Source organism: Vicugna pacos, chromosome 35 (genome assembly GCF_048564905.1).
Source record: "Vicugna pacos chromosome 35, VicPac4, whole genome shotgun sequence".
NCBI classification, from domain to species: domain Eukaryota; kingdom Metazoa; phylum Chordata; class Mammalia; order Artiodactyla; family Camelidae; genus Vicugna; species Vicugna pacos.
Window position 1 is genome coordinate 21179786 of NC_133021.1, and position 26262 is coordinate 21206047.

The 26262-nt window shown below is 39.4% G+C and overlaps 2 protein-coding genes across 2 annotated transcripts; one reads left to right on the forward strand and one right to left on the reverse strand.

Annotated features, from left to right (window-relative positions):
• The first annotated feature begins 392 nt into the window (after positions 1 to 392).
• Positions 393 to 1602, forward strand: LOC102534062 (bleomycin hydrolase-like). Its single transcript, XM_031685110.2, is given in 3 exon segments — positions 393 to 473; positions 563 to 1067; positions 1070 to 1602. Coding segments are annotated over 3 exon segments (1119 nt in total).
• A 3125-nt stretch (positions 1603 to 4727) lies between these two features.
• Positions 4728 to 26262, reverse strand: HACD1 (3-hydroxyacyl-CoA dehydratase 1). The gene is made up of 7 exons (XM_072955099.1): positions 25837 to 26262; positions 17169 to 17286; positions 16963 to 16981; positions 16797 to 16885; positions 13856 to 13977; positions 9247 to 9425; positions 4728 to 6541 (listed from the first exon to the last, which is right to left on the reverse strand). The coding sequence occupies exons 1-7, from the start codon at positions 26091 to 26093 to the stop codon at positions 6459 to 6461; spliced, it is 867 nt and encodes a 288-aa protein (XP_072811200.1). The 5' UTR covers positions 26094 to 26262; the 3' UTR covers positions 4728 to 6458.

Sequence of the window (26262 nt, forward strand, 5' to 3'; positions counted from 1 at the left end):
TTGGTACAGTCCTTATCTTAAAAGCAAAAAACAAACAAACAAACAAACCAAAAAAACCCCACAAAGTGTTAAGTAGATTTAAGAATAATTTTAGGTTCCTCCGCGGACGCCGTTTCTCTCGGCCTCATCCCTCCGCCGCCACCGAGCCGGTTTCCTCTTTCCGGCGCTCGGGGTGCGAGAGGCAGGTCGGGTCTGAGGACCCCGAAAACTACCATCCTCCAACCCGGGCAGCGTGGGCACCGTGAACAACGCGGGGCTGAATACGGAGAAGGTAGCTGCTCTGCTTCAGAAACTGAATTCTGACCCTCAGTTCGTCCTGGCTCAGAATGTCGGCACCACCCACGCCCTGCTGGGCATCTGCCTGAAGAGGGCCACGGCCCAGGGTGCGCAGCATGTGTTCCAGCCCAATGTGCATCAGGAAGGCAAGCCAGCCACCAACCAGAAGAGCTCAGGGAGATGCTGGGTCTTTTCTTGTCGGAATGTTATGAGACGTCCATTCATGAGAAAATTAAATATTGAGGAATTTGAGTTTATTCAGTCTTACCTCTTTTTCTGGGGCAAGGTTGAACACTGTTACTTCTTCTTAAACGCCTTTGTGGACACAGCCCAGAACAAGGAGCCTGAGGATGGTAGGCAGGTGCAGTATTTGCTTACAAATCCTGCAAATGATGGTGGCCAATGGGATATGCTTGTCAATATTGTTGAAAAATATGGTGTTGTCCCTAAGAAATGCTTCCCTGACTCTTACACAACAGAGGCAACCAGAAGGATGAATGATATTCCGAGTCACAAGATGAGAGAATTCTGTATACGACTACGGAACCTGGTACACAGTGGAGCAACCAAAGGAGAGATCTCAGCCACACAGGACGTCATGGTGGAGGAGATACTCAGAGTGGTGTGCATCTGTTTGCGTAGTCCACCAGAGACGTTCACCTGGCAGTATCGAGACAAGGATAAAAACTATCAGAAGATGGGCCCCCTAACACCCTTGCAGTTTTACAGGGAACATGTCAAGCCACTCTTCAACATGGAAGATAAGATTTGTTTAGTGAATGACCCTCAGCCCAGCACAAGTACAACAAACTTTACATGGTGGACTACTTAAGCAATATGGTTGGAAGGAGAAAAACTCTATATACCAACCAACCCATTGACTTCTTGAAAAAGATGGTTGCTGCCTCCATCAAAGATGGAGAGGCTGTGTGGTTTGGCTGTGATGTTGGAAAACACTTCAATAGCAAGCTGGGCCTCAGTGACATGAATGCCTATGACCATGAGTTAGTGTTTGGTGTCTCCATGAAGAACATGAATAAAGCTGAGAGGTTGACTTTTGGTGAGTCACTCATGACCCACGCCATGACCTTCACTGCTGTCTCAGAGAAGGATGATCAGGCTGGTAGTTTCCTGAAATGGAGAGTAGAAAATTCATGGGGTGAAGACCATGGCCATAAAGGTTACCTGTGCATGACAGAGGAGTGGTTCTGTGAATATGTTTACGAGGTGGTGGTGGACAAGAAGCATGTCCCTGGAGAGGTGCTGGCCATGCTAGAGCAGGAGCCCATCATCCTGCCAGCCTGGGACCCCACTTTGGCCGAGTGACTCTGCCCCCCAGCCTTTCCTCCTCCCGTGGGACCTGAAGTAGCTACAAAGGACAGATCCAGACCTGAAACCAAAGTTACCCAGGTGACTGTGTGTTTCCACAGGACACAGTCAGACCCCTGAATTTCTCTTCCAGGAACCCCTTTGGGGAAGTGTGCTTTATGCTGAAACAAAATGTTCTTAAAGAAAAAAGGGAAAGATCAGGTCATACTATCTATTCTCCTCATCTCCAGCAGCTCAGGATCTCTTACCATTTTAATCAGATGTAACTGTCTTAATTCTGTCAACAGGTTTGCTTCCATGTCTGTTTTTATGTGGCAGGAGAGGAGGAGCAATAGAGGTGTGTGGAGAGAAAATGCCCTAGTGCTCCTTGGTCCTAGAGTAGAGTGGGGGGAGGGTGCCCTAATATTCAAGTTCTCAGAACTGCATGCTGCCTGACAGTGTCACTGTCCCGCCTAGATGGCAGTCACTGAATTCAGTTTTTTCAAGGTAATTTTATGTGCCTCTAATAGCCCAGGAATGGGAGGTTGATCAACACTGACACGATTCCTTCCTGTTGTTCTGAACTGCGGGGGAACACAGTTCTACCTGAGTCAGAGTTAGGCAGAGGCTTAGAGGAAGTGGGTGAGAGAACAGCCCAAACCTTATCATGATCTGAATTATAATCATTAGGGGGAACTCTCACCAAATGGTTTAACTTCTGCCTCTGGAATTGGGAGTTGGGTGGGCATGAAAAGGGGTATCTGTTCTTCTGACAACTAGATGGTGCTGAGAAGCTTTTGAATAAAACACTTTACCAAATGAAACAAAAAGTAATTTTAATTTTCAAATTAAACACACTGCATTTTAAAATACTGGGGGCAAGGCAGTAACATAAGTAGGAAATAAAATGTATTTTGGGAGCACCCTCAATCCTGCATTATGTATCATTTCAGTGGAGCAGAATGACATGGTGAGAATATACAATTAGGTAGACCAGGATGCTGTAGTTAAATATTTTTAAAGCAGAATCAAAGTATATTAATAATCATAGAGTTTTACAGTCTAGGGGCATAAAAGTCAACAGGCTAACAATATGCCTGGAAATTGTGTGTATAAAAATAATTTAGTACTTTTTAAGCCCTTAAAAAGACATCAATCTTCATGTATCAGAACAAGACATATTAATCATGTAGGAAAAAAAAATCCTGGTGCCTCATTTCAAAGCCAAACTCCAATGAATTAAGACCAAAAGGCCTATGTGTTATTCTGAAACCAAAATGTTAAAAAACAAAACTCCTAAAATACCAGTAAACGGAACAAATCAATATTCCTACAGGAGAGAGCATAAATTAAATCTAATCATATGGCAACTTCAAACAAACCTAAATTGAGAGACTTTCCACAAAATAACTGTTCTTGACTGTTGAAAATGTTAAAATCATGAAACAAACAAACAAAAAAATCAGGCAATCACTCCAGACAAAAAGAGATGACAACTAAATAAAACGCCCGAAGCTGGACTGAATCTTGACCCAGAACATACGTGTTCTGAACGTCCATGCTGATGAGGTTTGAATAAGGTCTGTAGTTTAGATATTCTGTCAGTGTTAATTTCTTGATTTGGGTCACTGTCCTGTGTCCTTGTTAGGAAACATACACTGAAGTAATGAGGGGCTAATGTTTCCAGTTTACTCTCAAATGGTTCACAAAATATTATGAAGAGAGATTACTACAGCAAAAGGGCAAAATGTTAAGGGAATTCAAGTGAAGACTTCTTAGTAAGTCTTCTTGCAACTTGTAAGTTTGAAATTCTATCAAAATAAAAAAAATGATAAATATATTTTTAAAAGCTGGAAAAAAAATCTGAAATTTTTAGAATGTATTTTTAAACTTCAAGCCTAGAGGAATGATTAATGTCTATTTTAGATGTTTCAAAAATTTAGACTAAACAAACTGAATTTTCAGTTCCAGTTGATGTCTTCATAGTAGAAATTACAAAACCGTGTTGTTCTTATATTTATCAATTATATGTATATTCCAGATCTACATATATGTTTAATGGAAAATACCTCTGCATTTTACACATTCATTTAAATGTTGCTTCTTAAGAGTTCTTTTTCCTTCAGCGTTGTGCCTTAATAACGTTTCATATTTTGTTCAAAAGTAATTTTAAATCAGAATGTTGCCTCTTTAGTGGTGTTCTGAGACATTTAACACATGTAAGTAACAAAGAATCCCGCTACATCAGATTACCAATGCCCTAAATTTTGTTAAAGCGCAAATCATTATTTTGCAAAATGATTTCCTAACCGATCTAACCTAGTAATTTTGTCAGAGGTTTACTATGTAGGTTGAAGAGAGAGGTGTGGCAGGAGGAAACTGCTAATTCCCCACAACAGTACCTGGCTCACAATAGGCACAAATATTTTGGAAGGTCAGGGGAGAAAGGAAGGGATTGCACTATTCTGTGTCACTTTTGCAAAAGAGCGTCAGAAACCAGGAGGTAGTGGTATAATAATTAGATGCTTAAAAATCCAAAGATGCGAGCATAACACTTCTGAGATTCTACAGATGTCAAGTAACAAAAGCCTTTGGTGAAAAATGACTTTTAATATTTATTTTGGCATTTTTTTCCATTAAGTTATAACTATCAAGGATGTTGTGTATTAATATCAAATTAAGACCATGAAAAGTTTCTAAAAAGACATATTATACATATAGTATGATACACAATACAATATAGCTTGATGTATCAAGCTATAAAGCTATGAAAAATTTAAAGCCAGAACTGTAAGGAATGTCAAGTCCAACAGGAGGGTGCTCATATCAAAATTTCTTGATATACATTTTTCAAATCCAAAATCTTCAGGATTGAATTCTGGGTCTATTTGACTCAATCAAGCCTGACTTACCTACTAAAAGGAACATTACGGTGACTTTGGGAGACACTCAAAAGACAATGCAGCCACAGAAGACAAGTGCTAAGGACTTTCAAATACTTCGTCTTTTCAAAATCAAACTACCACTTAAGCACTTTATTTTCTACACAAAAGATGGTTGAGAATTAGTTGAAATAAAAGATACTGAAGATACACTAAATCTAAAGTTTAGGCATACTTTGAGTATATTAACATAGTCACTGATGAGTTTGATACATTTTCATTTTTATTAAAGTTGATCACAATTCCTATTTCAGGATATTCCACAACTTCAGAAAAAAAAAAAAGTATTACAGCTGCTGGTAGGGAGCACAAGTTGAATTAATGCAAGTTGCAGGAAGAGGATTTAAAATAGCTTTCATAAGACAGGCACATAACAGATATGCAAACTTCTTACACTATGTTAGCAAATGGGAACATTCCCTGAAAATTTCTTCTGTATAAAAACTCAAGATGAAGACAGATCAAGGCATGTAAGTGCAGAATGAACACCAGCATCTTTGAGAATTAATAATCTAATACATGTTGCTCGTTAAAGCATTCAGCTGCGGAGGAAATGTTAAGATGTAATGTAATAAAAGAAATAGCACCTTTTAAAATCAAGTTATCTAAAATGTAAGTTTGCAAAACTATTCTGAATCTCCACATGAAATAATTTGAAAAGGTGGTAACACAAGACAAGTAATTTTGAAAAGTGTGATGTTATACACTGATTGTAAATGCAAATACAGATACAGAACACTTTAAGCCAAAATTACACCTACATATTTATGGCAGGCATACAAGTTCCTTGTCTTTTAAATTCACCTATTTAATATTCTCTCTAAACCAGGCCAGTAAAGCAGCAGACCTCAGTAGGGGGTGGGGGGAATCTGTAAAGGACGTATTTAAAGAATTAAAAGCACTATCAGGGTATCTTCAGTGTATCTTTCTATTAAACATGTGGACAGAAGCATTATCATAAGACTTTTTCCTGTTCAATGGAATTCAGAATAAAACATGTCTATTTCAGATCATACCAAAACTTTCTGTTACTTAAGTACTACAAAGAGGTTATCATAAGATGATTTTCATTAGATGATTCCACAGTATAAAGTGGCCTTTTTCAGCCAAAGTTTTGAGTGGAACAAACCCAATGTTACCATCAGACCCAATTTTTTTTTTTTCACAAGTGAGGCCAAGTACATCCTTACATTCTTTTGAATTCCTTAAAATCCTTCGAGTTGAAAAGACTGACCTCGAGAAGTTAATTCAAATAAAAATAAACCTGCTTAGTAGCTTAAGTAATTTCAATGCTCTAAACATATTTCCAAAGACTATTTTCCAATTGTGACATCTAATTGAATATTTTTGGTTTTTTATATGGCTACTTTATCTACATCAAAAGATTTACCATAGCAAACCACATCGTGTTTCCAAAAATCATCATTCATCAAAAATTCTGCCTTACAACTTGAGAGAAATAAATCCTTGGTTAAGAAAGACCAATACATTATTAACAAATTATTATAATTCTGTATTTAGTTGCATTTGTAAATATCACTTGGCAAGTATCATAATGGTAAATCATTAAACTAATTTCTAACTATTGATTTAAAAAGCTTTGAACATATGTTGCAAAAAAATTTAGTAAAACTAAAAAAACTAAAAGCCTAGCAAAAGTTTGGTTTTTTTTTCCCCCCAGGTAATACACCCAATTAATTTCTTACTGATCACCGCCTACCCAGCAGTTGATAAATACTTGCATAGTTCCTGTAGAAAATGGACCTGACACAGTATGAACACAGGTATTGGCAAACACCACGTGTCTCGAGTTATATTTTAAGAAATTATACAATCCATACTATTTCATGAAGTTGTTTATTCTTGTTATTAAAACTTGGACTCAAGTAATCCTGGCTGTTCTGGAAAAAGCACCTTGTTCGTAGGGATCACTTAATCATCCTTTTCGACAATCACCTCTCCAAGAAGCACCTTTCTTCTCTGACGTAACATATGAAAATAGAGTTGTGGAAACACTGAGTGGGAAAGAAGGAAACAAAGAAAGATAAGCTATTGTTGGAAATGTTTTCTACTTAAAAACCTCTTCAACACGGCAAACTCTGAGAGCAGGCCCACCAAGTACCACTGCTACCTCCCCTATATTTACAGGGCTCACCCTCAGAGTAAGACTCAAGACCCACACACCATACACTGACATCTTTTAATGCCATAAACTGTTAGGTCTATATTTAAAGCAAACTTAAAATATCATGATAAGTATACCTTCATAATGACCTGGAAGGCCATGTCTGAATTTAGAATTCTCTCTTTGGAATATCATGCCAGTACACTCCAGCAGAAGAAAAGCTGCCCCCTGGCTCCCTTCTGTTTTATTGGCCGTCCTGTACCAGGAGGGGTCTCATGAACAGTTGTGTGGATATTCGAGCCCACATAATCCAGCTTCATCCATCCTCCTTAACAACCAGCTGCCCCTTGGCTACCCCTGATCTCAGGGATGTGTACACCATTGACACAGCTAACCCTCAGAACAGACCTATGCAGTCCCCAGATGGGTGCTCAGCACTGTATGGATAGCCAATTCCGTGATCCCAGGTTCCAGAATGTGATTTAGAAGGGGGTCCTGTTGGGGGGGCGGTTATCAGCAGAGAGCTGGAATGGCACCCTCTAAAATGTGGCCCAGAGCAGAAGCCCCTCTTGGCTGGGCATAAGGGTAGTCTGTTACATACAAACACATAAATGCCTATTAATTAGGTCAGTTAGATGAATGGTCCCCTGCTCTGTCAAATCTGGAGAATTATTTTGACCCAATTTGAACCAGAACTTTAAATTATAGGGTAAACGTAGGTGGATGAACAAATTAACATCAGCTACAGACAATACAAATGTAGAAATAGCTCTCAAAACGATGAACAGAATCATCAAAACCAATGAACCTAAAGACAAAACCAGCTTTGAATATTTTGCTTAGGTACCAGTGGATAACTACTTTAGAACTTAGCTCAAATGGAGCTAAAATGCACAGAAGATTTTATTTTTACTTAGGGAGGTGTTTATTACTCATCTTGATAAATGTAACCACCATATGATACTGAGGGACCTAAATATATCCAGGTCATACACATTCAAAGCCAACTGATTTAGTTACTGCAAATACTTCTTGCAGTAGTTATGACAAATTAACTACAGTTAATTAGTCTTACTATATTAACCACAGTTAATGTTCTGTGTAGTTCAGTAGAAGCATGGGCTTGAGTTCAAATCCTGGCCTTTTTTATTAACTGGATGATTTTTAAGCAATTCACTTAACCTCTCTGATCTATAATGTCCATATGAATAAATGATGACTAAGAGCATTTTTCTGAGCACTAAAATAAGCACTTGAAAGAACTTTTATACTCATAATTAGCAAAGGGCTTAATAAGCAAAGTCAAGTCAGTTGTTATTAATACTAACACTGATAAACAGCTGGAAAACACCGCCCGGGCTGACTAACCCTCCAGCAAGTGGGGCTCTCGGGTAACTGACAACCTGGTCAAATGAGAAGTTGCTGGAGTCTCAGTTTTCCAGGAGACCTGCACATGTGCAGTCAGAAGTACAGGTCTGATGGTGTCAAACCAGGATCTGTTGGGCCCCGTGTTTCCATGGTGATGCTACAGTGGTTGTGAGGATGGGGGGGGGGACCCAATAGCTGAACCTGTAACCATGACGATACTGAAGCCAGGCGAGGCTCTGCTCAAGGCATGCTGCATTCACTCACTAGATGTGGGGAAAATCGGGGGTGAAACAAGTGTTGCAGGCACCCCACCCCTGAGCCCTCCTGAACTGGCTCTGCCGGACAATTGGATGACAGAGTCGGGCTGACACGGGAGAGGATGAGGGAATAAAGACCCTCTGTGACCATCAAGTCAACTCTGGGTGTGGAAAGACTTAAAGTTGGAGTCCTCAAGGAAGCGGCCAAATTTTACGCTCATCCCCTGGAGCTGAAATATTTTATATAGTGTCAGTGTCAATTTCAGATTCTATTAAAGTTTCTCATTTCCCTTTTCCCCCCACTGACCTCAGAGTCTCTCATTTTAGTGAGAAGGACAACTAACAGCCTGGCTTTATCATCACATTTCCTGCTAGAGATTGTCAGAATGTGACCTACAAACATACCACTATTAGTATGTAAGAGAACCGAACAGAGCCTCACCAATTCATTGCATCTATTGAAAGGTGATGAGAAATGAGTGAAGGGGCTGAGTTACTCAAAGTATTTTAAGAAAAGCAGCTTCTACACTATTTTCTAGTACATAGAGCAACATACATAAGACTAAAAAGACTCAGATGATTTTTCCAAGTATTTAATGAAGACAGAGATGACCTCAGATTTTCCTGGGTAAAATGCTTACGTGCAGATACATAATTCTAAACACTTGCAAAGCATTCACCGATGCATGATTTCTCTTTAAAAACACACATCATACTAAGTGTATTTTTTTATACTAAGCATATTTTAAATGATTTTGAGAAAGCCATCATTTGTGTATTAACTTATCTTTTTTCTCACAACTCCCTCTTCAATTATTTCAAATTATGAATACATGTGGGATTGAAAAGACGTTCTAATGTACTTGTAAGACATTCTTTCTCCTTGCTTATTAATTTAGCATTTTACAACATCTTCCAAAAAGCTTTCACAGCATGTGCTAAATCAAAGTACTAATAAATGCATACTTACATGGTATATAAGAGGCCATGGTTATAAGAAGAAAATAATAGTAGTCAAAGGAGACATTGTATTTATTAGGAAGTCTTATTGAGAACATTCCTGTTTTCTTCACATAGGGTAAGGCAGCGTGTATCGTAAGAAGTTCACCAACAACTCCGACAGGGTATAAGATGATAAAAAAATTGTATCTGGAGAAAGAAAAACCTCAATTATTTTCTAGAATAATTGTTGGATTTTATATCATGCCTTTTTTGCTACTATATTTAAACTTAAAAATTCTCCTTCCTATATATATTTACTTACAATAATTTCACATAAGGTTACTTTTCTTCTACTTTAATCTTTTGCTTATTAATTTATCACACTTTTTTCTCACAGCAGTTTCCATTTTAAACAGCAGTATCTTAATACAGTAAGAAGTCAACTCACTTCACAGACTGAAATAACTGTACATTTAAAATGTATATGCAGTTTAAGTACTGTAAAGTATACAAGTATTATAAACATATTATATTGTAAAGTAAATGCAAGTGTTGTAAGGTATTGTAAAGGTAACTTCTTTGACACCTGGGCTCACACTGATTTTTCTCCCTGCAGCTAGTCATCTGTAGATTAAACACTGTGCTTTAAAAGACTAGTTATGATCCTAACTTTATACCAAAATCTTGAAATTGACAAGCTAGTTCTTTGGAGCCATTTGGAAAATGCTTTCTGGTTACTAATTAAAAGAGTGACTATTTTAGAAAACTGATAAAATCACCTGAAGCATCAGTAACTACTAATGAAGATATTTGTCTAAAACTGCTTTCATGATGAAACAAAGAAGACAGACTGTGTCCTAAAATCCCACATCAAAGGAATAGTTAGCTTGCTTGAGAGAGAGCTGAGAAAATTCTGCTCAAAATCCAATCACAATGTGTTCATTTGGGACTGTGGATCATTCTCTAACAGAGTGGGCCAGGCATCCCTGACGCCTACAGTTAGGGGAACACTGCAGATGCCTGTACTGGTGTCCAGCAGGAGAGCCGCCAGCATCCAGCCAGGGCAGCCACAGTTCTCCAACAAAGAAAATCAGTTTTCTCCAAGTCAGTCACTATATAATGGTAACCACGGAAAATTAAGGTCAAAACTTTGGTGGCAAAAGAAAGAAATCAAATCGACCTGTGTTGTATTTAATCATTTGGTTGTGATTAAGACATATTTGTAAAGAAAAGTCCAATGTGTCAGGATGGCAGAGCCTGGAGACAACTTAAAAATCACAGTATTCCTATACACCAAGAATATGTAAGGATAAGAGATGACGAGGGGGCAGAATTATCTGCCAAAATAGATTAACTGGCAGAGAAAGGAGAAGGACCCCCTTACTGTCCCCATGTACCCACTCTTGGCTTTGTGTTTGGCACCTGCTTCCTCACCAGTCTTGTCTAGTTATCTGTATATCATTTAAATCAATCTTTTCCAAACTCGATTTCCCAGCTCAATTTAAAATTCCATAACTGAACATTTTATATTCCCTTCTCAAGTAAAACATTTAAACTTATTAAGTGTTCTTTTAACTTTGTGACTCTCTGATTTTTTGTTTTTGTAGGATTGTTCTTTAATCAGAAAAAAAAATCACTCAGAATAAACTAGGTTAAAGCCTAAAAGATGGTGATTATTTTTAATGAAATGGGAATGATAAATATTCCCATTATGTAATTTATTATATGCACCACGTAATACACTGACTTTATTTGCACTTTAAAAAGGCTGTATGTCACCAACTTTCTAAGCTTTGATGCAGCACGAGAGATTTAACTACCTACTCAGAAAAAGATATGTTTCCTTACAGATTCCTGTCACTGAAAATTTTTTGAAGGGAGCGCATTTTTTGAAACTAAAATGGAAACCCATATGAAAACATAACTATATACAATTATCTATTCAGTGGGCTTTTCTAGGGACACTTCTAACACATGAATAGAATCAAAGTATTTTCAAAGCATCACAGTAGGGCAACTACTTATAAATAAGAAGCCATTTTTAACGTGAAGTTTAGTTTGAGAATAGCATTTGAACATAAGTACTTATGTTATCTGAGGTTGTTTAATAGGGTTGGTAAATATATAGAGAGATCGTTGAGATTTTTAAGATTTTTGACATGAAATATAATTATTCATGAATATTTCTGACTGATACGATGTATTATGTTAACAACACATGCCATTTCAAAGCTGAAAGATTTTTTAGTAACATTTTTAACATTAAGGTAGGTGACAAAGAATTTCTAACACAAATCTAAACATGCAGTGGTAGAGTTTTGAACTTTTCCAGAAATTCAAGACATGCAAATGCATTCTAAAAGGCAGGCAAAGTATGAAAGACCATTATCTTCCACAAATTTTATAAATGCAGCACATAAAAGAGACTGTATCATGAATTAGTATTTTCGGAGATGCCAGAGGTCTGAAAGACTGAGGTAATGTAAAATGACACTGAGATGCATTCTAGGGTTAGAATCCAGCTACATTCCAAACCACCAATCTTGTGAAAGGCCCAAGTGCTCTGAGTGATTAAGTTTCCAGGTACAAGAAAACTAAAACCAACCAAATGCTTATACATGGTGGGACAAGCTTCTAATGGCAGACAATATGCTTAAGCTCAAATTATAATTTTAAAGCATTTTATTACATCGAAATGGTAAGCCACAAATGTCTAAAATAGCAGCTTGAGAATATAAAACAGTTTGAAAGAATATAGCATAATTAACAGTGATTATCCTTTGCAGGGGGTAATATAGGTTTTTAAAGGTTTTTTAAAATTTTAAAAGGTTTTTTCCTTCTTTTTGGTTTATTTATATATACTAATTTACTATATCTGAACATGTATAATATAGGAGTTATAAAAAAAAAGGAACAATTACTTAAGAAAAAGTTTAGGCTTTTAGGATACGTGGATCAAACACAAGTCTAACACTAGTTATGAATTACCTTCGTAAGTTAGCTATGTATTAATATAAATGTCAGAGTTTAAAAAAAATAACAGAAATACAGAAATAGCACTGTTTTTACTATCATAAAACAGCATTTATTAATATTAGAAAACTGGGAATACTCTAACCTCTAGCAACACAGAACTGAGTCAGGCCTGCTATGGAGTATTATGCAGCATTACGCGTTATGAGAGCTGGACTTCAATATACCTGCACTGATTTTAAAAAAGAGCCCCAACATAAAAACAAAAATCAAGTATCATGTCATCCTACTCATGTTTTTAAAAATTCACATCTGTGTGGTCACATTTTTGTTAAGAAGGAAAATTCTGGATGAGCAAACTTGCAACTTTTTCTCTCCCGGGGAAGGGAATGGGGGTCAGGTAGGAATACAAACAGGAATTTACTGTGTTTATTCTACATACCTCTGGACTGTTTTTTGAGGGTTTTTTTTCTACAATGAAAATGTATTATTTTTGTAACTTAACAAAAAATTTAAAGAATGAAAAATATTATTGAACCCTTTTATCCTACCTATGTGGATCTCTCTCTTTCTCTCTCTCTCTCACACACACACACACACACACACACACACACACACACACACACACACGATAAATGTTTATGGGATAGACGTCCCTTCACGCAACTGTTTCCTTGTACTTCTCACCACCTGGCATTTCTCATACCTGTTGGTTTATTTTTTTTTTTTTGTCTCCTCCTTTTTTGTTAGGGGGGCGATTATATTTATTTTTATTTATTTATTCATTTACTGGTACTGGGGATCGAACCCAGGACCTCATGCATGCTAAGCATGCACTCTACCACTGAGCTATACCCTCCCCCTGTCTCCTCCATCTTGAGAGGACAGAGATGCTGTTGTGTTCACACCCGTAGCTCAGGTGTGCAGTATGCACACAGCATATGTTATTGTTATTATTAGGTTTTTTTTTTACTATAAATACAATATAGAGAATGGAATGAACAAATCTAGGCTGATATGTGATTTGTTCTCCAAAGAGCAGTCTTGTTTTTATAAAACCTTTGCAAAATATAGGCTGCTCAAAGAATGCAAACTTTAAAAAGGATGGAACACCTTCTGTTTTAAAAATTGCTGCTTTAAAAGAGTTATATTTAGAGCCCTAGAAATATATTTTTTATCCTCACTCCAAATAACACAATTTCAAGTTAAGTATGACTTTTTAAAATGTCTCCACTACTTAATACATGTAAAAAAAGTTGGCATTGTATAGATGATACTAAAAATTGTGGACACCAGATTGGATATTAAAATAATTTAAATCAATTAGACAAAATGCCGTATTTTTGGCACAGGGTTTATTTAATGTGATTCCAAAAATGTGCATTTTTCTTTCAAAGAAAAATCAATGATCGATTCAGAGGTGATCTCAGAACACTAAGATCATTTGTCTGCCATTGTTTTCACCCAAGATATATATTAATATGCCTCCTCTCTGGTCAATAAATTAAGCCTTTAGAATGCAGGTTATAACACTGCTAGTATCCAAAACAACAGCCTCCTGGCAAGACAGGGCTAAGACGCAAATTTTAATTCTCTGTGTTAGCTCAGCACACAAAATACACATGCACAGGACTGAGAGCAACCACACTGCAAGACATCGCCACCTGGCCCATTTAATGAAGTATGGCAGGTGGTTGAGAAGACTGAATGTGTAGAAGGAATAGCGAGTGATCTCTGTCACCGTCCACGCGACCAGAAAAAGCACCACACTCTCCTCATTCTGGATCTGCAGAATTACAGAGAAATCCACAGTGTTGTTTAACCTTCAACTTCCTTCTCCATGAAGATATTTTATTTTTATTATTTACTACGTACCGTTTATTATAATGGAAAGTTAAGTGTTAGAGCAATACAAAAATAAAACATGATGCAGTCACCATTACGTACTTCTTCATAAACATGCCACTGAAATATGCCCTTTTTCATATTCTTTTTCATTATAGGTTATTACAAGTTTCCTGTACTTTATAGGAAGTCCTTGTTGTTTATCTATTTTATATATAGTAGTTTGTACACCAGAAACTAACACAACATTGTAAATAGACTATACTTCAATAAAAAATATAAAATAAAGTAGAAATAAACATGCCCTAAGCACAGGAATGCTCAAATTTCTACTGGTTTCTCTCTCTCATCCTTGACTCCAGCCCATAACCCAGCCACCCCAGGACACCATCACCCCCTCAAATCCAGCATGGGAACGGTCTGCCCTTTGACCGTTCTTAGGCAACTCTCTCTTAGTTGTCAAATCACATCCCACCTGGCCTTAGCACTAACTCCTGAATCTGCCACCCACTCTGGCCCTGCTACCACTGTCTGAACTCAGGACCTTATCATCTCCCATGCCCCCAGCCCCCATCACACCTCTTTCTCTCTGGTGACACTAAACTTTGTATTATTTCCAGAATATGCTCTGAATGTTTGGGTCTTAACACAGGCCACTCCCTCTAATCAGAATGCAGCTCCCTTCATATTTCTCATAGAAAATCCTTTCTCATCTTTAAATATCCAGCTAAAACATCACACCCCCTAGAAACCTTTTCCCAAACCCCTCCCCTCACCCTGAGCAGTCACTTGGTCACCTGCTGTTCTCACAGTCCTTTGTTCATATCTGTATCATAGCACTTGCCAATTTCTATTACCACGTGTCTGCCTAACTCTTGTATCCCTGTCAGTGCTCAGCGAATACATTCCTTCCTCAGGGAAGCCTTTCTTCACTCCGTAAGTCAGGCCAAGTCCCCCAGGTACTGCAATCCACACTGGTCTCGTTTCAAACCCTAACACTAATATAATCAAACAATTATTTCTGCAAAAACTTATTTAGCTTCTCTGCTAATTACAGGCTCCATGAGGTGGGAACCATGTTTACAGTATGAATAACCAGATTCCCAGCACGGTGTCGGGCACAGATGGGTGCGTGATCCACACTTGTTGAATGACTCAACATCTGTAGGGCTGTCCCCTATTCCCCCGCGGTCAGCACACGTGACAGCTGAGGCTGCCTTATTCATTTCGTAAATCCAGAAATAAGCACGGTGCCAGGTGTACAGCGGGCATGTAATAAATGTGGGTTGGATTAATTAAAGGGGGGTGGAAAGGTGCCAATGGGAAATCACTGTTGGAGAGAATTAAATAGCGATATTAAGGCAGGGATCTTCTGCAAGATAAAAGAGAGCAGTTGGAACTTTTTGTTTTCTCTTGGGGAAAAGCCACCCTTTAGCGTCCCTTGAATTCTTTTCACTAGTGACTGCTGGCCCTCGATCTTGTCCTTCTTCCTCCTCAGTCTTCAGACTGTTTGTGGAACTGGCCCACCTATGATACCCATTCACTGTCTGGATCAGTGTCTCTTATTTTATTTCTCTGCTAATTTTGGGCTAATGTTTTTATTTTATTTTTTAATTTTTTTGCAGGGGAGATTGTTAGGTTTACTTATTTATTTGATTGAACCCAGACCTTGTGCATACTAAGCATGCGCTCTACCACTGAGCTGTACCCTCCCCACTAGGGCTCCCGCTTTTAAACGACAGGGGATCTGAATCCAGAGGCTGGCTCCCCATGGGGCAGGTGCTCACTGCTATCCATACGGCAGGCACCGGTTAGGGACCAGGTGGTTGGAGTAAGTTGAGTGAAAGGGCCTAGTCAAGAGGGCTGAGGTGTGGAGCAGGAAGAGGGCAGAAGGTCAGCCATCTGTCCCCACACAGACAGGAGGCCAGTGAGTCCAGTAGGCAACGGAAGGGAGAGTAGGTATCGCCCCAAGCAGGGAGGACAAGAAAGGCATCTGAGGAATGGAAAGGAGGCCAGAGAGCTGTCCTCAAGTGGACAGGAGACTCCAGAGGCTGTCCAGAAGGTCAGAAGGGCCCACGTGGGAAATATTTCCATCATGGGTTTAAAAGGCCCAGTGGCCTGACATGGTTAAGCGCGGCATTTGTTTGGCTAAAAGGGCTTAAGCCACTAATTAGACCCAGGTCTGTCTCCTGTCATGCCTCAATAAATAACCAGCTTATTTTTCTCTAAGCTCCTTAACCCTTCTAACTTTGAATTCAGTCTGTTCCATTTGTTCAGATTGGCAAAACTACATGAACTCTGTATGTCTCACTCAGTGCTAAATGAGGAAAAATCAATTGTTTATACTGACAACTTCAGTTACATAATCAAAGAGAATTCACATAATGTCAACACAAAATTTTCAGTTCACTGTTTGTCAGGATTAGGAACATTAATTTTAAAAATTGGAAAGCCCTTTGACACAACATTGTAAAATGACTATAACTCAATACAAAAAAATGTAAAAAAAAAATTGGAAAACCCAATAGGAGAGTGGATTATTATGGATCTAAAAATGCCAATGTTTGCTTTCGCTTGTATTTCAATGTCATTCTACAAAACGCACTGAAGTCAATGTACAATCACTCTTTAAATCCAGACCCAATCCTTCTTTGGCCAAGGGTTCTGCTTCCTGAAAAACAGCAAGGTTAACATTTGGGATTCCTGTTAATAAGAAAGCTCTCTTACAGGTTCAAGCAGAGAACGTGCTGAGTCACTTACTGGTTTTATACTGTGAGTGACGAGCCACACCATAAAGATTCTTGAACTCACTTGGACCCCAGCCACAAGCACAGAAGTAGGTACAATTCCTTAAAGAGGAAAACAAGTCAACCACTGTCCCTAAATGCAATCTATGCCAAAAATGAAAGTTAAATCAAAAACTCACCAATTAAACAGTGGACTATCTGCAAGCAAACAAAAAAATAAAAAGCTTACGTCAATAGCAGACAACAAAATCAACTCCTGTCATCACTGGTTTTAAATGAATTCATAGGGTGTAAATAGTCACCAAAATAAAATTGATTTTGCTCAACTGATGTATGTTCAAATAAATAGTAAATTGATAGAAAAACACCACCATTGAAAACTTACCTCAAGCAAGGCAAATGTCTGGAAAAACTTAAGTGTCTTCTGAATACTTTTATATAAACCTTTGTGTGTTCCTTTTTCCATATAAAAACGTACCATGGCAATGCCTAGTACCATCCACCTAGAGAAAATAGAAGTATTTTATAAAGTTCTATCAAAACGAATTCCACAGATCTTCCTGAAAAGAAATGCCATAATTTATATAGTAAGAATGTGTATTTTTTAAAATTCTATTTATTTTATTTATTGTTTGAGGGGGGAGGTAATTAGGTTTATTTCGTTTTAGAGGAGGTACTGGGGATTGAACCCAGGACCTCATGCATTCTAAGCGTGTGCCCTGCCATTTGAGCCATACCCTCCTCCCAGAACATGTATATTTTATTATGCTCTCAGTTCATTACTCTGTTTTAAAAACCCATAGGAAGAAATGACAAACATCATTTTTACATTGACTCTTCAAGGGAATAAACAGAACATATTGGAGACCAAACTACATACAAATGTCAAACAATGCCCATTATATTTTTGGTTTCAGCAAATAAACGGACAGACTGAAGATACAGGTTTCTGTACCAAAATAAAGTTTTTATAAAGCACTTCATAATTATATTAAGATTTAAAGTAAAAGTCTGGGCTTATAAATATGTATTTTATGTAAATATACAGTATATAATTATATCTAATTAGAAGTAAAAATCTTTCATAACAATCATTAATTAATATTTGGGGGGGAGGGTATAGCTCAGAGTAGAGCATGTGCTTAGCATGCATGAGGTCCTGGGTTCAATCCCCAGTACCTCCATTTTTTTTTAATAAAATAAGTAAACTTAATTATCTACCCACAAAAAATTTTTTTTATAATTTTGACTAAATAGAAACAACTGTGGTGCCACAGAAGAGACACATATGGAAAGTCAGATGTAAGCCTACTTTTCAAGAGTCTGTTTTAAAACCAGTGGTTACCAATGAGGAGAGGGCAGCGGGGAGGGACAAGACAGGAGTAGGGAGTTGACGAACTACTGTGTATAAAATAAGTAAGCAACAAGGGGATATTGCACAGCACAAAGAAATACAACTGTTGTCTTGTAATAACTTTAAATGGAGTATATTTTATAAAATTACTCAATCACTGTTGTACACCTGAAACTAATATTGTAAATAAACTATACTTCAATTTACTAAAAACAGGTTTTTTAAAAAAAAAGAAAAACTGCATATGCCCTCGCTTTTCAACTTACACTTAATTCACAGAACAACTGTGAATTAGAGATACTTAAAATACAGGTTACCCCTGTGGAGACCAGCCTTCTCACCCTAGTACTCAATCTCCAAAAATCACTGATTAGAGAATTTTTTTTCTAGTTTCCATTGCCATTACAAATGTACTTTGAAGTTTTAAAAAGTTGCGTCACCTGTAACTTTTCAAAATCCCTAATGATACCCCCATGGAAACCAACTGCTACCCCAGGCTTTCAGAACCAGTGGTCTCCAAAGTGTCCAGTGAAATGGATTTATGAATTATAAAATCATTATACAGTTTTTTAACTTTTAAAGAACACTCATAAGATACATAAATGGCTTAAAGATTCCTGCAAAGAAATGACTGATTGAATATTATGAAAATGCCAGCTCAATGAAAACGGCGGAACAGCACTTTGACCCTGAGAACGTCTCCTCCTCAGCACATAAGGAGGTAAAAATAATGACCTTCTAGTGAGCTGTGACAAGCAATCAGGGAAATGTCTGAAACTATCATAAAGCCCTTTGAAATGTAGAAGAATTAATGATAATGACAATGATAATAATCAGTATACTTTCAGAGAGCTTTCATGTTCTTTTTGCATATTTAACACATTAATATTTCATCCTCACAATAACCTTATGCTGGGCTAATCTGAGTGTACTAATCTGGACAACGCTTTGGGCACCTTCCAGATTTAAAACATTATGGTTTCATTATTCTCAATTCCAAGTCCCTGTACAACTTCTAATAAGAAAACAAAAAGCATAGTAAGATGTTTTAATTCACATTTTCCCATACACCTGTCTTTTCGTTAAGGCAAATCCAAATCAGATCTTTACAAAAGAGCAATTTGAGAGGTCATCAGTAACCTACCAAAGAATTCATCAAAAAATTCATTTAGATGGCAAGTTTTCTACATTTTTTAAAGCATGATGTAAAAATCCATGCATTACAACACTAGAACAAATTCTACTGTTGTCCCATAGGTGGCAGCACTGTACCAACTGGTATAGCATCATGATAATGCGAATTACTAACCTGTTGAAACTAAAAGAAATTAACACCCGGTTAGAAAGGACCATGGCACCATCTATGTTAACCTGTCATCTGCTTTTCAGTACATACAGCCAGGGGCTAATCTGATCTAATCAGTGCTCACTTCCTAAGCCCTCCATCACAAAGGGTGAAAATTAAAGTCTCTCTTAAGGGCCCTACATTTGGCTAACTGGACTTCCTACATCTATCAGTTTATTTACTATAATTTTAAATACTTCCAAAAGCAACTGGAGCTTCTACAATGAGGACTCTTTTCTGGAAAGTTTGTTGTTGTTTTTTTTCTTTAACATGCCAGAGCTACTGATTACCCAAATATGAACCCAAATAGACACTTTGAGTCCAGGATAAAACACTCTGAAGACTATAAACGTGTTCTACATGCAGAAGGTTTCTTGTTTGCTTGCTTGCTTTATTCCTCTATTTATTCAGTTGTCTCAAGGATCAACATTTATTGTTAAGCCAGGTACTGTGCTAGACACTGGGGAATTAGAGATAAACAGGGCATTCTGGGCTCAAGGATATCTTAAAATTAGTAAGAGGAGACAACGGGACAGTGCTGTAATGAGATATACGTGGCATAACTTACTAAACACTGTCTAACACTTACTAAACGCCTTCTTCTCATGCTACTATGGCTACAATAATCCTGAAAAATATTACTGAAGGTGGAGCTCTTTCTTCTATCTTCTGGTGCTTCTTTTAATCCTGAGATTTCTTGCAGACCACCTGCCTTTTGAAGAACTTGGTTTTCTACACACGAATCTATCTCATTTTTTCCTTTAACACTGCTTTTAAATTTTTTTTTATTAAAAAACTTTAAGTGTAGACAGAGGTATAGAGAACCCCCCGTGCCCCTTGCCCAGCTTTGACCATCATCATCTTACGGACAATCTTGTTTCACCCAAGCCTCTATTCACTTCTCTCCCCACCATATCCTTCCCCTGATTATTTTCAATCAGATCTCATACAACCCATGAGATCATAAATGCTGAATCATGCATCTCTGAAAGGTTTATTTTTCATAAACATAACACCACTATCCCATGTAAAGAATTTAGCAATAACTTCTCAAGTCACAAAACTTAAGGCACACATTTCCTTAAAAGTGTCTCATAATTTTCAAAAATTGAATTAAGATTCCTTATTATAAGATTCCTACATTGTAATTAGTTGTTATGTCTTTTATGACTCTTTTAATCTATAGGTCTCACTTCCTTCCCTCCTTCCATCCATTCATTTCTCCTTCCCTCTCTTTGTCGTGAAATTTATCTGTTGAAGACTGAGTGGTTTGTCCTGCAGAGTTACCCTCAGTCTGGGTTTTACTCATCAGATATCCATATGCCATTTATTACGTTCTCTGTCCCCTGTATTTCCTGTAAGTTGGTAGTTCTAGGGGCTCAATTAGACAGATTCACACTGGAGGCTAATTCCTAGGCTGTGTTGTGTCCTTCTCTAGGAAGCACACAATTTCCGGCCGTCCCTCCTTTGTGTCTGTGTGATGTTACAGTTATTGATGATCATTGCCCAGATTCATTATTTCAGTAGTTACTGAAAAATGATATTCTAATTTTATCACTTCTTCTTCAAACTTAGTTCAAAGCAACCATTTAGAGGCTTGTACCGGAGAAGATCTTTGATGTTCATACAATCCATACTCCCATATATTGTTCACTGACATCTCTAAACTTCCCTTCCTAGACTATATGGAGACTTTGATTTAGCAGCCAATACATATTTCAATTTATCACACATGAGACACTCATACTGATAAGAGCTAAGCTGAAAGGTTCATAAAAGAAAAAAAAAACATAAAATGGACTTCGTTATGATTAGGACCTTCTGCTCTTTGGGAGACACTGTAAAGAGAATGAAAACGCAAGCCACAACTGAGAGAAAATATTTACAAATCACATGTCTGACAAAGGATTTGCATCCAGTCTATATAAAGAACTCTCAAAACGCAGTAACTGAAAAACAAACAACAAACCCATAAAAAATGGGCAAAAGATTTGAACAGACTCTATATCCGAAAAAGACACACAATTGGTTAATAAAGCCGTGAAAAGATGCCCAGTGTCATTAGTCACTGGGGAAATACAAATTAAAATGACAAAGAGATAACACAATACTCTTCTTAGAAGGTGTAAAATTACGACCGACCGACCGTACCAAGTGTTTGGAGAGGACACGCAGCAACCTGAACTCTCATTCACTGCCTGTGGGGATGTAAAATGGTGCAACCACTTTGGCAAACAGTTTGGTAGTTCCGTAAGAAATCAAGAATGTGCCTACAGTGTGACCCAGCCATTCTGCTCATAGGTATTTGCCCAAGGAGAATGAAAGCATGGGTCCACACAAGAGTTGCACACTCATGCTCACAGCGTTATTTGTCAAAGAACCCAAATGTCCTCCAGCAGATGAATGGGTAAACTAGCTGCGGTGAGCCTAGACACGGATCTATCCTCTTCCAGAATAAAACATGTCTATTACTTAACATTTTGAGAAATGTCTGTGCCTGAACCTTGGGTTTGGTGCTATGATAACTCACACCACGCATACTGTGAGAATGCCTTAGTTTCCATCTGCATGAAGTGCATTTGTAAATTAACCACTAGGAATAGGAATGATCATTTCTAAACATCCTCTGTGTGTCTGACATCCTGCCGATCACTTCATATCCATTATTTTTTTTATTTTATTTTCTACTGAAGTACTGTCAGTTACAGTGTGTCAATTTCTGGTGTACAGCCCAATGTCCCAGTCATGCATATACATACATATATTTGTTTTCATACTTCATGTCCATTATTTTTTTATTCCTTGTAATCATCTAGCAAAGTAGTTGTGTTGTTCCAATCTGACTGATGAGAAAAGCCAGAGTCAGGGAGGTTATGTAATTTATCTGAGGTTACTGGGCTGAACAGGAGTGGAACATAACCTTCAATCAACACCTTACATACTATTTACAGATTAAAATCCAAGCCTGTTAGCAAGGCATGTAAAGCCTGTGCAACAGCCCAGGTGACCCGTCCCCCTTCACTTCCCACCCTACACTTCAGGCCCACGTGTTGTCACCGCCAAGAGCATGTCAAGCAATGTCACATCTCTGTCCCCCAGCTCATGCTGTGTCTGCATCCCTGCCCAGTAAACCCTACTTATCCTTCAAAGCTCAGATGAAATGTGATGGTCTCTCCGCAAAAGTTTCCCCCAATTCTCCCTGTGTGACTTGACACCTCTGTGGAACACTTACTTCATTCTTTTTTTTACTGCAGTATCTAAATGCCCCAGGTAACACCTCTCCAAGGACAGGACCTAAAATACTTATCTTCTGTTTCTCGCTTGATCTAGGACAATGCACTTAACACATGCAGGCTTCAGAAGTGTCAGATGCAAAGCAAAAACAAAAAAAAAAACAAAAAAAAAACACAAAAAACAAAAAGAGAGAAAGAAATGCCCACTTTCCTTGTCAAATCTCTATTGTGAACAAGCATCGTAAAAATCCTCACATCCTTTGGACTATTTAATTAAATTAATTATATCCTGTAGTTCTACTCTGGGAATTCATCCTAAACAACTAATTCAAGAGAAACAAATAAAACAAAATGTCACGAGACGCATGATTTAATGCACTACTGGTTCCTTAACTCTATGACCATGAAAGAGCATAATTATTCAAACTATACAGGACTATTTGGTCTAATATTGAGCAAAGATAGAATATACAATAGAGCAGATACAATCACTACAATACTCTGATGTGCATTCACTTGCTCAACGAATACTTCTTGAGTGTGTCATGGAGCTTACACTGTAACTTACACTGTGATGGAGGGGGATGCAGACAATAAGCAACAAGATGAATTTGTAAAATCGTTGTTCAGTTATATGGTAGTAAGTGTGATGGAGAAAAATAAAGCAGGCGAGGGGAATCAGTTTTTGTGTGGGGTTGCTATTTGAATGAAGGTAGTCAGGGAAGGCTTCCCTGAGGAGGGAGACAGTAAAACTCCAAAGGAAGTTACACAAACGATAATAAGGAGAAATGAAACACCATGCTAAGCTTACAGAATTAGGCAAGTTCTTTTTTTTACAGTTAAGTAAAAATTTTATCTCTTAAATGTTATTTTACTCTTTTCAAAACTGTTACAAAAAATTAATAAACCCTACGACGTTCTGCTGAAAGGGAAAAACAAAACAAGTTAAATGAACAGAAAGAACCTCTGCCATCCAAACCCCAAAACGTACGGGTTTGGGTCCCACTGTCAACACTACGACTTCGCCCAACTCACTTGCCACAACTCTCCAACCTCCAACTAAATCGGGAGGCTTTCTTGCATCTCATGTCCATTTCCAGAAGTCATCTCACTTGAAATATCTACCCTCTACATAAGCAAATCCTATCCCTTCTTCAAATCCCAACATCTTCACAAAGCCTCCAAAGACGTAATTATAGGTATTATTCCATTTCCATTACACTCGCCTTTAAACAGAGATAATAATGGTAACGCTGGCAGAGACACAAGTTTCAGGGAAGCAGTAATTCGCAGGGCCAGGTAGGAAGGTTGGGAATGAAGTGTGAGAACACAATGGAGAGAACATTTAATTCTGCATCAGGTTGGGTAAGAGACCCAAGAAATTTCAAAGAGGTGGCTTGGTTAGAAGTCATGGGAGGAATAAGGGGGATATTATCCAAAGAGTGAACAGCCTGAGCAGAGATGCAGAGAGCCATGAAAATAAGATTGCACGGTCCACTGAAGGGCGCAGTGAGTTACAGGAGATTTCAAAAGCAGTAACACTGGAAAGGGGAATCAGGGAGGTACTGCAAAGGACACTGAAATGACAGCCTAAATCCTGTCCACTACCGTGGAGGTAATGGGGAGTCACAGAAGGCTTTGAACTGGAGTTATGTGTTGATTTTCATTTTTCAAAAGGTAACTTGGTCTTCAAAAGAGAGAATGGCCTGGAAAGCAAAGGCCCAGCAGACCCGTTAATAAATGGCAGGTATCCTCCAAGTGTTTATTAACTGGACGAGACTAGCACAGAGAAGAGGGCATCTTTTTCAGCCTCCAGGGTATCTGAAAGCTGCAACACATAGTGGGTACTCAACTGTTCTCCAGTAGCTTTGAACATATTAGTTTTCTCTTTCAAGATGATAAAGTTTAGTAAAGTGGAAAGCAGAAGGCGCACAGCTGTGGAGTCAGACTGTCTGGGCTGAAATCCAAGTCTGACACTTGCTGGTTGTGTGAACTTGAGCAAATTACTTAACCTATTTGGGCCTCAGTTTCCGATTCTATCCAATGTATTATCATGCACTCGGATCACAGGATTGCAGAGGACCAAACGACATAATTCATCTAAAGCAATGGATAATGCCTGGCACGCAGTGAATCCTCAATAAATACTGATTTTATCAACTGTATTTGGCAAAGCACATAGTAGGTATTCAGTACTGCGTCAAATCATTTATTAAATCTTTGTCAATTAAACTTTGAGGCCTTATAGGAAAATATAAGCTACTAAACTTTTCCCCACGTGTATAGGTTAATAACACTTCATGTAATAATGGGAAAATCACTTTTTTTAAATGGCAATGCCATTTAGAAACGATAGAGCATTTTCCCAGCACGTTCTGAAAGCGGTTGACACAAGTCACTCCGACAGCTCTTTAAAGAGCGACAGTCATCATGTAACCTTAACTTGGAAGTCATACCCAATGCCAGAAACAAAAGTACAGGGTATCAGTATGGAGCCGTCAAGATGCTGGACACCCGTGCCTTGCTCTGATATGGCAGGGTGTTTTGAAAATCGTCCCAAGTGAGAAGCTCTCGGGCGCACCATTACTTAAAGAAAGAAAAAAGAAAAAGCAACTTGGTGATACTAACAAGCAAATGCACTCCAGGGTGGGCGGCCGAAGAAGCGGGTTTGGGTCAACGGCCGGACAGGGGCTCCGGGGTGGCGAGATCGTCGCGTTTCTTTAGCAGCAGCAGAAGCAGCGGGCAGCGGCGTCCGGGGCGGCCGGGCCGGAGCCGCCTCCCCCGCGGGTCGGCCCCGCATTCCTGCCCGGGTCTATACTTAACCTCCGGCCCGCGCCCCGCGGCCGCCGCGCCACGCCGTGCACCGTATTAGGCAATGCCCGGCTCGCCGGGCCCCGGCCCCCCTTCCCCCGCCCCACTCCATTCAAGCCCGGCGGCGGCGGCGGCCGCACCCCTCCCCCCACGGCGGCCGCCAGCGACCCTCCCCGCGACCCCCCAGCCGCCCGGCCCGCTCGCCGCCCCCCGCTCCTGAGCCCCGCGCGCTCAGCCGCCCAGCCGGCGCCCCGAGGACGGAATGTGCGGCGGGCAGGGGCGCGGGGAGGGTCTTTCGGGGCGGACGTACCCCGCGGTCATGGCGATGTTGTAGAGGATGAGCCAGGTGGTGGCCAACAAACCCAGGCGCCTCCTCTTGCCCGTGGCCTCCCTCTCCTCGCCGGCCTCCGAGGCGCCGCCGTTGGTACCGTCCTCCTCGCTGGACGCCATGGTGGCCGCGCAGCCGGGCGAGGTGAAAGTGAGGGGCAGGGGAGCGGGAGGGGGCCCGGCCGAGCGCGCCGCAGAAGCGCCGCCGCCCGCTGCCTCCGCCTCCGTCAGGCGCCCCATGTGCCGCGCGCAGGGGGCTCGGCGCCGCCAGCCAGGCCGCCCGCAGTGGGAGGAGCGGGCGCCCCCGGCCGCCGCCCCGGCCGCCCCGCCCCCGGCCCTCGGGAGCGCGCGCCGCGCGGGGGCCCGGCCGCCAGGCCCCGCGCAGGGACCCGGGGGTCCCGCGAGCCCC